The sequence below is a fragment of the Artemia sp. Qi Xiang Cuo genome, chromosome 2 (assembly GCF_049724085.1).
Source record: "Artemia sp. Qi Xiang Cuo chromosome 2, ASM4972408v1, whole genome shotgun sequence".
Lineage (NCBI taxonomy): Eukaryota > Metazoa > Arthropoda > Branchiopoda > Anostraca > Artemiidae > Artemia > Artemia sp. Qi Xiang Cuo.
Genome location: NC_142795.1, coordinates 37,232,126 through 37,247,591, shown reverse-complemented (window position 1 = coordinate 37,247,591; position 15,466 = coordinate 37,232,126). Strand labels below are relative to the sequence as shown.

The following is a 15,466-nucleotide window of genomic DNA, read 5'->3' as shown; positions in this document are numbered from 1 at the left end:
AATGATTTCTAGGTCTGATGACATAAGCAATTCTGGAAAAACAGTTTTGAATGAATTCCTATTGCGGTGGGTAAAGCGCTTCTTTCTAAGTTTCCTGAAGATAATATTGCATGTGAACTTAGATAAATATCACGAAAAATCTGTCATAATTATTTTATTTCCAGCTGTCCTTTTGACTCGGTGAGTGTATTCGACGGACCGAGTAAGGATTCTCCCTTAATTGGGACCTACTGTGGTCAGCAGCGAAACTTAGTCATCTATTCTACAGACCATTACCTTTTTCTGACGTTCACTAGTCTTCCAAGAACGGCTGACGCTCAAAATAGAGGATTTTCCGGGATTTACGAATTCAGTGAAAGCTTTGTTAAATTAGGTAAGACTTATATCTTAAAACAGTAAAATAAAAGATAACTAAAACTTTATAGGTCATGGATTAGAACATATTTTTTTTTCTTCTTGTTTTTCTTCCTTTTTTCTTTTGTTCGTTGATTGTAATGTAGTAAACATTTGGCTATTTTTTAGATTAATCAAAAAAAAAACGTTTTGCACAAAATAAGTTTTTCAAAAAAAAGTAAAGCACTCCATTAAACCAAAAATGAACAAAAATAGCATCAAATAATCTACCAAGCATACAACTACCACAAATCAATATCAATAAATAAATGAAACCCTAAACAAACAGAAATTAAAATGAGTCACACTCAGAACGAGCAGAAATTAATATGAGTAGGGTTCTAAACCCTATCGTTTCTAAAAGCCAGAATATAATTTGTACTTTACTGAAAAAAATTCAAAGGAATTTCCTGAAAAAAGTGTGCATTGTCAATTTATTATACATATGCTGATCTTTATTCCTTAAATCTTAATTAATTTTTGTTTTCTCAAATTTATAAAAGTGAAAAAATTAATTTTTTTTTAAAGATAGTAAACAACATTTTCTATAAGAAGCCTTATATGCCCCCAGGATATAACCTACAACCTTAGCCCTGAGGGCTCTGGGGGTGTGTCATCCTGAAAGACCTAATTTCCAGAACTTTCATCTACGTTGAACAAAATGGCTATCTCAAAATTTTGATTGGATGGGTTTGGGGAGATGGTGAGTTTGAGAGGGGGGCTAGCTGCCCTCCAGTCACTTTCGAGCATTAAAAAGGGCACTAGCCCTTTCAATTCCCAATCGAATTAGCCGCCTTTTCTGAAGTTTCTACTAAAACGCTTTCTATGAAAACTTTATATGCTCCACAGGGCATAACTTGCAACCCTTGCTCTGAGGGGTTTGGGGGATTTGTTATCCTCAAAATCATAATTTCCAGAAAATTGAACTACGTTGAACAAAATAACTGTCTCAAAATTTTAATTGAATGTGTTTTGGGGAAATAGTGGGCGAGAGAGGGGGATAGCTGCCCTCTAATTACTTTTAACTAATAAAAAGGGCACTAGCCCTTTCAATTTTCAATCGAATGAGCCCTTTTTGAAGTTTAATGAGAACGCTTTCTATAAAAACCTCATATGCCCCCAGTGCATGACTTAAAACCCTTCCCCTGAGGGCTGTGGGGGATTGCCAACCTCAAAGACACAATTTCCAGAAGTTTCAACTACCTTGATAAAAATGAGTATCTCAAAATTTTGATTGCATGTGTTTGAGAAAATGGTGGGCGTAAGAGGGGGGTTAGTTGCTCTCCAATTACTTTCGACTATTAAAAACTACACTAGCTATTTCAATTTCCAGTGGAATAAGCCCTTTTTGAAGTTTCTACAACAAAGCTTTCTATAAAAAAAAAACTTATATGTCCATAAGGCATAAATTAAAAATTTCGCCCTGAGGGATCTGAGGGGGGTTATCATCCTCAAAGGTCTAATTTCTAGAGCTTTCAACTACATTGAACAAAATGGCTATCTAAAAAATTTTATTGTATGTGTTTGGGGAAAAGGTGGGCGTCAGAGGGGGGCTAGTTGCCCTCCAATCACTTTCAACTATTAAAAAGGCACTAGCCCTTTGAATTTTCAATCGAATGCGCCCTTTTTCAAGTTTCTACGACAAAGTTTTCAATAAAACTTTATATACCCCCAGGGTATAACTTATAACCCTTGCCCTGAGGGCTCTGAAGTGGTTATTATCCTCAAAGACCTAATTTACAGAAATTTCAACTGCGTTGAACAACATGGCTGTCTCAAAATTTTGATTGGATGTGTTTGGATAAATGGTGGTCGGGGAAGGGCTGTTAATTGCCTTCCGATCATTTTTGACTATCAAAAAGGGCTCTAGCCAATTCAATTTCTAATCGAATCAGCCCCTTTTGAAGTTTTTACGACAACGCTTTCTATGAAAAACATATATGCCCCAATGGCATGACTTATAATCCTGGCCCTGAGGGCTGTGGGGGGGGGGTTGTTATTCCCAACGACCTCTATTCCAGAACTTTCAGCTACTTGGAACAAAATGGCGACCTCATAACGTTGATTGAAGATATGGGGGGGTATGTTGAGCGTGAGAGGGTTTTAAGTTGCCCTCCAATCACTTTCGACTATTAAAAAGGGCAATAGCCCTTTGAATTTCCAAGCGAATGAGCCTTTTTTAAATTTCCTACGAAAACACTTTCAATAAAAATCTTAAATGTCCCCAGGGCATACCTTACAACCCTTGCCCTGAGGGCCGTGATGGAGTGTCCTCCTCAAAAATATAATTTCTACCTAGAAATCAACTACGCTGAACAAAATGGCTATCTCGAAATTTTGATTGGATGTGCTTGGGCAACAGTGGGCGTGGAAGGAGTTGTTAGTTGCCTTCCAATCACTTTGAGCCATTTTTGAAGTTTCTACTACAACTCCTTCGACACGAGGAGCCCTGGTATAGAACAAAAAAAAAATAATATATTGTTCCAACATCGTTCTTTACTTAGGCAGCCCGATTGTGCTGCCTATGATTTTGGGATAATTTTACTAGCATAAAACTGGACTTTTTTTTAAAAGGAAATCTACATCACCATATTATTAAAAATTAATTAGTATAGTTTTAATACCTTTCTGGAAGTAACCAGTAACTGATTTCATTTTCATTCCTAGTATAATAGTTTAATATAATCCAAACTTTTGTTAAAATTATTGTGTAAGCAAGGTATTTGTAAACAGACACAGCTTTAGTATTAGTCTCCCATAACCCTGCTTTTTTCTACACATCTTTGCGAAGCCACGATATAACGTTACAGAACATCAAGAAATATATAGTCTATGCCTCTTTTTTCCTTTTTTTTTCTTTTTTTTACAGCGTAAAAGCTCAAAAGAAAGTAGCTGAAAATATAAGGGTGAAATATAATATTGCAGCTAGAATTGAATTGATCTTAACTTTCAGCAAAATAGTTAGTGGCATATTAGGCCACCGTGGAACCTGTATCAAATTTTGCCAAGATGACTAAGGCTCTTTACTATAATAAATTAATTCCCGGCCTTTAAAAACAACCTTTTCTATTTGATGTGAGTAAAGTTAGAGTTAACGGTGAACAATCTTCGAGTAAATTTATATTCTAAGTTTTGTAGGGAGAATTTATTTAGATTATCCTCGTAAATCCTAGAAACATGACTAACGAATTTTCGCAATTGCAAATTTTTAGGTTGAAGTTCAAAAGGATCATAGTTTTCCTTGTAGCTGAAACATTAGTTTACACAAGTTCAATGAACCATAATAGCTCATCGTTTAAGCTCTCTCCCTGATTATCTTGGTAAGGACAGACGTTTTTTGTAAGCTACTTCAATATCTCTTCTGTTACAAGATATTTTAGCCGTCAAAGTATTCCAAATGAAGCAGTCACTTTATGCTGTACGCTTGGAAGTGCTCCGCTACGGCAGGCGATATGTTATTAGGGGCTAGCCGTTTAAACCCCAACCCCTCCACCCGAAAATAGCCCCTCCCCCGGAAAATACCCCCTGTGGTACCAACCCCGAAAAACACCCCACTGAACATAGCCCCGCGGATAATGCCCCCCCCCCAAAAATACCACCTGGAAAGTATCCCCCACAGAAAATACCCTCCCCTTCTGGAAAACGCCCCCACTGTTAAAAATCCCCCCTCAGATAATACCCCTCGTGCCTAGTTGGTCTCCAATCAGTTTTGACTTATAAAAAAGGCTGGAGCTCTCAATTTCTGATGCAATCAGCACCCTCCAAAATCTATTACCATAATGTAGAGGTGGGGACGAGGTATGGCAAGTCCTCCTTCTATACAGAATAATTTCTGCTAATTTCGGGTTATATTTTTACTCTTTATTTTCATTATAACAGCGTAGACGAGAAATATTCACATAAATCAAGAGGGATCAGACATCAATTTCATATTTTTGATGCGTTTTTAAAGGGTTTTTTGTAACCCCCCTCCCCTAAAAAATTAGGCCATTGAAACGAAAGTAGAAGGGGGGGTACCAGCGCGGACGGGGCTCCTTATATGGGCATAGAATACTGACGGGAGTCCATATATGGGCATGGAATCCCTAGGGAGAAAGATTGCGTAATCGGTCAATGACCTAAATTGATTGCGTAATCAAAGTGTGTCAACAACAACAACATCGACCTTGACATTCGCTGAGAGCGTGCACTTATAACAACAACAACATCGACCTTGGAACACCTGTGCTGTCGACCTCAATTCACCTATCGTGAATCAATAATTCCCCTTAGAAACAACAAATTAATTCCCCTTTCTTGACAGATCAATCAACCAATGACATCATCTGTCAGACTTTAAAAATTTTCGCCTAGAAACGATTCTCCAGGAATAGATCCAAGTCATTAATGTCATTGCCTCGGAAACAACTCTTTTGGTCGAACTCCAAAGGATATTAATAACCAAAGGCCATGGAAACAATTCTCCAAGAAACATCTTAGCGATGAATTATTTTAGCACGGGAATCAGGTTTCTTATTAATTTGAAATGCATTAGAGCAGAGATGCCAAAAACAAAAGGAACACGCTGAAATTACGTTTAGGGATTATTTGGGCGAAACCGTTTTAGACAGGCTATGGAACTATTTCGGCGAAACAGTTAGAGACATTTTGAAAGAAGATTTTAGGAATGGTTTTAGAAGAGAATTTGAGGGTGAAACTTTGTGGTCGTTATAATACACAAGTTCCATTTGAACAGCGTTGTGAGGTCCTCTACCCCAACCCCAAAGGGTTCCGATCCCCCACCCCAACCTCGAAGGAAGTCCCCGGTCCTCAAACGTCCCCCCAGCTCCCCAAGAGCCCCACCCCCCCACACCCCCACCTCAGACCCACAAAGGCCCTCCTCTGGTCCACAAAGGGCCCCCGGCCACCCCAAGGCCCTCCCCCGGCCCCCAAAGGTCCCCCGGACCAGAGAAGCGCCGCCGGGAATGCGCCGTGGGCCAGAAAAGCACCGCAGGATGTGCCGCAGGGATGCGCCGCGGGTCAGGAAAGCGCCGCAGGGGATGTGCCGCAGGGAGGCACCGTAGGAAAGCACCGCAGGATGCGCCGCAGGGATGCGCCACAGGATGCGCAGCAGGGATGCGCCGCAGGATGCGCCGCAGGGATGCGCCGCAAAAAATAAACTAAAAAGTAAAAATTTCGAAATGTTATCCCCCAAACGCCCTCCTCAGACCCCCAAAGGCCCTCCCCTGGTCCTCAAAGGTCCCCCGGGCTCCCAAAGGGCCAACCAGCCCCAACGGGTCCCCCGGGCCGCCAAAGGCCCTCCCCCGGTCCTCAAAGGTCCCCTGGGCTCCCAAAAGACCACCCAATCCTCAAGGGCCCCGGATCCCCAAACGCCCTCCCTGGGCCCCAAAGGCCCTCCCCCGGTCCCCATACATGCACACAAAAACTTACACACATACAAAAACTTACACACACACACAAAAACTTACACACACACACGAAAACTTACACACACACACGAAACCTTAAACACACACGCAAAAACTTACACACACACACAAAAACTTACACACACACACACAAAAACTTACACATGCACACGAAAACTTACATGCACACAAAAACTTACATGCACACAAAAACTTACACACACACACACACACACAAAACTTACACAAACACACACACACAAAAAATCACACACACACACCAAAACTCACACACACACAAACACTTACACACACACACAAAAACATACACAAGAACAAAAAAAAAAAAAAAACAAAAACACACAAAAACAAAAAAACAGACACAAACACACAAACAAAAAAATTAAACACCCACGCACGAAAAATTACACACACACGCAAAAACTTACACACACAAAAAATTAAACACACACACACACACAAAAACTTATACACACACACACAAAAAAAAAACTAAAACACACAAACAAAAACAAACACACACACACACACAAACACTAAAACACACACACACAAAACTAACAAACACACACAAAAGCTTAGACAAACCCAAACTTACACACACACACACAAAAACTTAGACCCACACGCAAAAACTAACATGCACACAAAAACTTACATGCACACAAAACTTACACACACACAAGAACTTACACACACGCACAAAAACTTACACATGCACACGAAAACTTACATGCACACAAAAACTTACATTCACACAAAAACTTACACACACGCACAAAAACTAACACGCACACACAAAAAATTACACACACACACACAAAAACAAACACACACACACATGAAAAATTACACACACACACACACAAACTTAAACACACACACATGAAAACTTACACACACACTCGAAAAATTAAACACACACACACACACAAAAACTTACACACACACACAAAAAAAAAAACTTACACATGCACACGAAAAAATACATTCACAAAAAAACTTAAATTCACAAAAACAATTACACACACACACACACACACACACAAAACTCAAACAAACACACAAACACACGAAAAATAACAAACACACGCCAAAACTTACACACACACAAAAACTTACACACACACACACACACACAAAAACATACACAAGCACACGAAAACTTACATGCACACAAAAACTTACATGCACACAAAAACTTACACACACACACACACACACACACAAAACTCACACACACACACACACGAAAACAAAAACACACACGCAAAAACTAACACACACAAACAAAATTACACACACAAAAAAAAAAAAACAAAAACAAAAAAAAAAAAAAAAATACAAAAGAACACAAAAAAAACACACACACACACGCACAAAAACTAACAAACACACACACACACAAACACACACAAAACAAACACAAACACACAAGAAAACTCACAAACACTCGAAAAATATAACACCCAAACAAACGTACACACACACACACACACACACACACAAACACACACACACACAAAAAAATTACACACAAACACACACAAAATTCCTTTATTACCTCTTCAACACGGATAAAAACGAAGAATTCATACACATTTTCAACTAGCTAAGTGTAAGTGTTTTAGATATGAACCATTCTGTTGTGAAAACAAACAACTTGTAGAAAAAAAACAACATGATAATGTATTAGATCTGAAATAAGGCTAAAAATTAAGAATTTATACACAATTTCAACTATCGAAGGGTAATTGTTTGAAATATGAGCCATACTGTTGCGAAAACACACAAAAGTTAGAAAAAATAAAAAATAATCCTTTATTACCTCTGCAAAACGCCTAAAAATGAAGAATTCATACACATTTTCAACTAGCTAAGGGTAAGTGTTTTAAATATTAGCCATTCTGTTGCGAAAACACACAAAAGTTAGAAAAAATACAAAATATTCCTTTATTACCTCTGCAATACGGCTAAAAATGAAGAATTCATACACATTTTCAACTAGCTAAGGGTAAATGTTTTAAATCTTACCCATACTGTTGCTTAAACACACAAAATTTATAAAAATGCAAACTATTCCTTTATTACCTCTGCAATACGGCTAAAAACGAAGAATTCATACACATTTTCAACTAGCTAAGGGTAAATGTTTTAAATATGAGCCATTCTGTTGCGAAAACACACAAAAGTTAGAAAAAATACAAAATATTCCTTTATTACCTCTACAAAACGGTTAAATATGAAGAATTCATACACATTTTCAACTAGCTAAGGGTAAGTGTTTTAATTAAGATCCATTCTGTTGCGAAAACACACAAAAGTTAGAAAAAATACAAAATATTCATTTATTACCTCTGAAAAACGGCTAAAAATGAAGAATTCATACACATTTTCAAATAGCTAAGGGTAAGTGTTTTAAATATGAGACATTCTGTTGCGAAAACACACAAAAGTTAGAAAAAATAAAAAATATTCTTTTATTACCTCTGCAAAACGGATAAAACTGAAGAATTCATACACAATTTCAACTAGCTAAGGGTAAGTGTTTTAAATATGAGCCATTCTGTTGCAAAAAACACACATAAGCTCGAAAATATACAAAATACTCCTTTATTACCTCTTCAATACGGCTAAAAAACAAAAATTCAGACAGATTTTAAAATAGCTAAGTGTAAATGATTTAAATAATAGACATTCTATTGTTAAAACACACAAAAGTCTTAAAAAATGAAAAATGTAAATTTTTTAAAAAATAAAAACGTCTAATAATTAAGATAACATTAAGTTTAAATTAAATCTAAAGTTAACAATATTTATTTATGATACATTATATTGCGTAACCACTAAAAAGTTAGAAAAAATGCAAAATGTTCCTTTATTAACTCTGCAATACGGCTAAAAATGAAGAATTCATACACATTTTCAACTAGCTAAGGGTAAGTGTTTTAAATATGAGCCATTCTGTTACGAAAACACACAAAAGTTAGAAAAAATACAAAATATTCCTTTATTACCTCTGCAATACGGCTAAAAATGAAGAATTCATACACATATTCAACTAGCTAAAGGGTAAATGTTTTAAATATGTGCCATTATATTGTGTAAACACACAAAAGTTAGAAAAAATGCAAAATGTACCTATTTGACATAAGAAATACTGCTCAAACTCACGAATTCATACAAAAAATATAAAAGCTAAAGTTTCAATGTCTTAAATATGAGCCATTCTATTGCGAAAACACACAAAAGTTAGAAAAAATGCAAAATGGTACTTTATTAAATCTTAAATACGTCTAAAATTGAAGAATTCATACACATTTTAAACTATCTAAGGTTAAGTGTTTTAAATATTAGCCATTCTGTTGCGAAAACACACAAAATTTAGAAAAAATACAAAATATTCCTTTATTGACTCTGCAAAATGGTTAAAAATGAAGAATTCATACCCATTTCCAGTACCAAGTCCTGACACCCCTAATTGAAGGATATAAATTAGAAACATGGGAACGTAATTTCGTCGTATTTTGAATATATAAGATATAAACAAAAATGAATAACAATATAAATAGATCAATAGACGAGTCTTTAAGTGAAAAATACTTTTTAATACCAAGTCCTGACCCCCCTAATTGAAGGATATGAATTAGAACCATGGGAACGTAATTTCATCGTATTTTGCATTTCCCACAAGAGGAAACTTTTCGAGTAGAAGTAAAGAGCTACCAGACTAAACCAAAGATATGATGAAATAATAACGAATAATTGTTCAAACTTAAATTTTCTGTATTACGGGAATAGTTTATTTTCGAACCATTATATCTACCAAAGGTTCAATACCTGAGTTAAACTAAGAGGTTTCAATTTCAGGAAAAATTTTTCATATTTTGCTTATTTTCGTTGGAAAACACACTGAAAAGACATATTATTGAACTCACATCAAACATTGTCGGGCTTCCATTTGAAGAACCTTCCATTATTTTCTATCTTGTCCTCTATTTCAGCATATACTGACTTTTAAAGCTTTTCAAAGCTCTTAAATATACTAACCTAACGGTTATTTAGTTACGAAATCGTGCAAACTGTTGATTTAGAACAATAATTACCTTTCTATATATCAATTAACACTCACTAGAATTGCCACTTTTCACTCGCGGAGAATGGTTTCAAAACAATACTTCTTACATCGCATAGACTAATTGTGTCAAACGAGACATCTTCAATGCAGATTAATTAATTGTTACGTTCGATTTCGTTTTGGACATAGGAGAGCATCAATGGGAAGTGAGAATTTCTGTAAAACTATCAAAGATTGATCAACTCTATGATTTCACACTTCTGGTATAATCAGAAAGAAAAAAGAAGAAAAATTGATAAAAGATATTTTGAAATATGGCCCAAAATCAGAGCTATTACAACTTAAATGACGCGAGGGGAGGGGGAATCAGGTTTAAGAATATCCTGGATATATCATTTTATATTTTCTAAGTACTCACAGAAGGACTCGTCACAGAAACATCGAAAAGGACTAATTTGATTGGGAATTAAAGTGACTAGCACTCAATTCACAGGAGGGGGCGTGAAAATTTCTAGGAACGTATTTTCAACATATTTAAATATTTACCTACGTACGCATCACTTAGGTTAGATTAGATTAGGTTAGAAACAGACAAAAAGTTAGGTGTATGGTTAGGCTAGGTTAGATTATGTTAGGTTAGGTTAATTTAGGGTAGACTAGCTTAGCCTACGTACGAGAAAGAAAAGTTCTTAGGTGTGAAGCTCCCCCACTGCCTCAACCTTCGCTCTTGAAATCCCTTGAATTAGGTTAGAGACAGACAAAAAGTTAGGTGTATGGTTAGGTTAGGTTAGATTATGTTAGGTTAGGTTAATTTAGGTTAGACTAGCTTAGCCTACGTACGCCCCCCACCACCTCAACCCTCGCTCTTGAAATCCCTTGAATTAGGTTAGAGACAGACAAAAAGTTAGGTGTATGGTTAGGTTAGATTATGTTAGGTTAGGTTAATTAACGGCAGCCTCTTTTGTTAAGGTTTTTTATTTTGGGGGCTCCCGCCCCCTCAACAAAAAGTTAGGTGTATGGTTAGGTTAGGTTAGATTATGTTAGGTTAGGTTAGGTTAATTTAGGTTAGACTAGCTTAGCCTACGTACGGCCCCCCACCCCCGGGGGCCACGGGGACTGAAAGCCTACCACGGGTGGGACCCCCACCACCAAGGTTAGGTTACCTAACAATTCAAGGTGACCCCCCCCAACCCCGGGGCCACTGGACCGAAAGCCTGACACGGGTAGGACCCTCACCACCAAGGTCAGGTTAGGTTAGATTAGGTTAAGTTACCTAACATTTCTAGGTTAACTTACATCAGGTTAAGTGGCGCGCCACTTAACCTGATGTAGTTAACCTAGAAATGTTAACCTAGAAATGTTGGCGCGCCTAACCTGATGTAAGTTAACCTAGAAATGTTAGGTAACTTAACCTAATCTAACCTAACCTGACCTTGGTGGTGAGGGTCCTACCCGTGTCAGGCTTTTGGTCCCGTGGCCCCGGGGTGGGGGGGGGGGCACCTTGAAATGTTAGGTAACCTAACCTTGGTGGGGGGGGCCCCACCCGTGGTAGGCTGGCCGTCCCCGGGGCCCCCGGGGGTGGGGGGGGGGCCGTACGTAGGCTAAGCTAGTCTAACCTAACCTAACATAATCTAACCTAACCTAACCATACACCTAACTTTTTGTTGAGGAGGCCAGCCCCAAAAAATAAAAAACCTTAACAAAAGAGGCTGCCGCTAATTAACCTAACATAATCTAACCTAACCTAACCATACACCTAACTTTTTGTCTGTCTCAAGATAGAAAATAATGGAAGGTTCTTCAAATGCAAGCCCGGCAATGTTTGATGTGAGTTCAATAATATGTCTTTTCAGTGTGTTTTCCAACGAAAATAAGCAAAATATGACAAATTTTTCCTGAAATTGAAACCTCTTAGCTTAACTCAGGTATTGAACCTTTGGTAGATATAATGGTTCGAAAATAAACTATTCCCGTAATACAGAAAATTTAAGTTTGAACAATTATTCGTTATTATTTCATCATATCTTTGGTTTAGTCTGGTAGCTCTTTACTTCTACTCGAAAAGTGTCCTTTTGTGGGAAATGCAAAATACGATGAAATTACGTTCCTATGGTTCTAATTCATATCCTTCAATTAGGGGGGTCAGGACTTGGTATGAAAAAGGAATTTTCAGTGAAAGACTCATAAATATAGCTCTTAATATGGTTTTTCAGTGTTTTTTCTAACGAAAATAATCAAAATACGACGAAATTACGTTCCCATGGTTCTAATTCATATCCTTCAATTAGGGGGTCAGGACTTGGTACTGAAAATGTGTATGAATTCTTCATTTTTAACCATTTTGCAGTGGTAATAAAGGAATATTTTGTATTTTTTCTAACTTTTGTGCGTTTTGGCAACAGAATGGCTCATATTTAAAACACTTACCCTTAGCTCGTTGAAAATGGGTATGAATTCTTCATTTTTAGACGTTTTGCAGAGGTAATAAAGGAATATTTTGTATTTTTTCTAACTTTTGTGTGTTTTCGCAACAGAATGGCTCATATTTAAAACACTTACCCTTAGCTAGTTGAAAATATGTATAAATACTTCATTTTTAGCCGTTTTGCAGAGGTAGTAAATGACTAGTTTGTAATATTTCTAACTTTTTTGGTAATTAGAAACATTATTTATAATAGTAAAATAACTAAAAAATCTAACTATGATATATTTAATTAAAAATACATATTTACAATTTTTTCATAGTTACTACATTACTATTTTTCATTTTTTCTAAATTTTTTTTTTTTAAGAAATATTATTGCAAAATTTTAAAAAACTTACCCATTAGATAGTTGAAAATGTGTATGAATTTTTCATTTTTAGCCATAATGCAGAGGTAAAAAAGGAACATTTTTCATTTTTTCTAACTTTTGTGTGTTTTGGCAACAGTATGGCTCATATTAAAAACACTTACCCTTATCTATTTGAATTTTTTTATTTAGTATACATATTTTGACTATGTTCATTTGACCTAATTTACTAATTATTTTTTTTTCTCAATTTTGTGTTTTTTCGCAACAGAATGGCTCATATTTAAAACACTTACCCTTAGCTAGTTGAAAATGTGTATGAATTCTTCATTTTTAGCCGTATTGCAGAGGTAATAAAGGAACATTTTGCATTTTTTCTAACTTTTGTGTTTTTTCGCAATAGAATGGCTCATATTTAAAACATTTACCCTTTAGCTAGTTGAAAATGTGTATGAATTCTTAATTTTTAGCCGTTTTGAAGAGATAATACAGGAACATTTTGCATTTTTTCTAACTTTTGTGTTTTCGCAATAGAATGGCTCATATTTAAAACATTTACCCTTAGCTAGTTGAAAATGTGTATGAATTCTACATTTTTAGCCGTTTTGCAGAGGTAATAAAGGATGATTTTGTATTTTTTCTAGCTTTTGTGTGTTTTCGCAACAGAATGGCTCATATTTAAAACACTTACCCTTAGCTAGTTGAAAATGTGTATGAATTCTTCATTTTTAGCCGTTTTTCAGAGGTAATAAAGGAATATTCTGTATTTTTTCTAACTTTTGTGTGTTTTCGCAACAGAATGGCTCATATTTAAAACACTTACCCTTAGCTAGTTGAACATGTGTATGAATTCTTCATTTTTAGCCGTATTGCAGAGGTAATAAAGGAACATTTTGCATTTTTTCTAACTTTTGTGTGTTTACGCAACAGAATGGCTCATATTTAAAACATTTACCCTTAGCTTGTTGAAAATGTGTATGAATACTTCATTTTTAGTCGTATTGAAGAGTTAATAACGTAATATATTGTATTTTTTATCACTTTTGTGTGTTTTCTCAACAGAATGGCTCATATTTAAAACACTTACCCTTAGCTAGTTGAAAATGTGTATGAATTCTTCATTTTTATCCGTTTTGCAGAGGTAATAAAGGAACATTTTGTATTTTTTCTAACTTTTGTGTGTTTTCGCAACAGAATGGCTCATATTTAAAACACTTACCCTTAGCTAGTTGAAAATGTGTATGAATTCTTCATTTTTAGCCGTTTTGCAGAGGTAATAAAGGATTATTTTGTATTTTTTCTAACTTTTGTGTGTTTTCGCAACAGAATGTGTAATATTTAAAACACTTACCCTTAGCTAGTTCAAAATGTGTATGAATTCTTCATTTTTAGCCGTTCTGCAGAGGTAATAAAGGAATATTTTGTATTTTTTATAACTTTTGTGTGTTTTAGAAACAGAATGGCTCTTATTTAAAACACTAACCCTTAGCTAGTTGAAAATGAGTATGAATTATTAATTTTTATACTTTTTGCAGATTTAATAAAGGATTATTTTGTATTTTTTCTAACATTTGTGTGTTTTCGCAACAGAATGGTTCATATTTAAAACACTTACCCTTAGCTAGTTGAAAATGTGTATGAATTCTTCATTTTTATCCGTATTGCAGAGGTAATAAAGGAAGTTTGTGTGTGTTTGTGTGTAATTTTTGTTTTTGTTTTTGTTTATGTTTGTTTGTGTGTGTGTGTGTGTGTGTGTGTGTAATTTTTTTTGTGCTTAATTTTTTTCGTGTTTTTGTATTTTTTCGTGTGTGTGTGTGTAATTTTTGTTTGTGTGTGTGTGTGTGTGTTTGTTTTTTTGAGTGTGTGTGTGTGTTTTTTTTGTGTTTTTGTGTTAGTTTTTTGTGTGTGTGTGTGTGTGTGTGTGTGTGTGTGTGTGTGTGTGTGTGTGTGTGTGTTTGTGTGTGTGTTAGTTTTTGTGTGTGTGTAAGTTTTGGCGTGTGTGTGTATTTGTTCATGTGTTTGGGTGAGTGAGTTTTGTGTGTGTGTGTGTAATTTTTTGTGTGAAGGTTATTTTTTGTCTGATTGTTAGTTTTAGTGTAATTGTTTAATTTTGTTCGTGTGTGTTTGTGTGTGTGCGTTAGTTTTTTTGTGTGTTTGAGTTTTAGCGTGTGTGTGTAAGTTTTAGTGTTTGTGTGTGTGTGTGTAGTTTTGTGTGTGTGTGTGTGTGTGTGTGTGTAAGTTTTTGTGTGCATGTTAGTTTTTGTTTGCTTGTAATTTTTAGTGTGCATGTGTTAGTTTTTGTTTGTGTGTGTGTGTGTGTGTGTAAGTTTTTGTGTGTGTGTGTGTGTGTGTAAGTTTTTGTGTGTGTGTGTAAGTTTTCATGTGTGTGTGTGTAAGTTTTCGTGTGTGTGTGTGTAATTTTTCGTGTGTGTGTGTGTAAGTTTTCGTGTGTGTGTGTAAGTTTTTTTTTGTGTGTGTATGTTTTTGTGCTTGTGTGTAAGTTTTTGTGTGAATTTTAGTTTTTGAGTAAACATAAGTTTTCGTGTGAATTTTTAAGTTTTTGTGTGTGTTTGTAAGTTTTTGTGTGTGTGTAAGTTTTTGTGTGCATGTAAGTTTTTGTGTGCATGTAAGTTTTTGCGTGTGGGTCTAAGTTTTTGTGTGTGTGTGTGTGTAAGTTTTTGTGTGTGTAAGCCTTTGTGTGTTGATGTAAGTTTTTGTGTGTGTGTTTAAGTTTGTGTGTGTGTGTGTGTGTTATTTTTTGTGTGTGTTAGTTT

General features: G+C 35.7%; 1 protein-coding gene across 1 annotated transcript in view; it reads left to right on the top strand.

Moving 5' to 3' along the window:
* The window catches only part of LOC148955194 (cubilin-like), a 232,136-nt gene that overhangs the window by 110,486 nt on the left and 106,184 nt on the right, over positions 1-15,466 (top strand). The window contains exon 7 of the mRNA XM_089106517.1: positions 165-395. Within this exon, the coding sequence (XP_088962643.1) occupies positions 165-395 (231 nt within the window). The remainder of the gene's footprint in view (positions 1-164; positions 396-15,466) is intronic.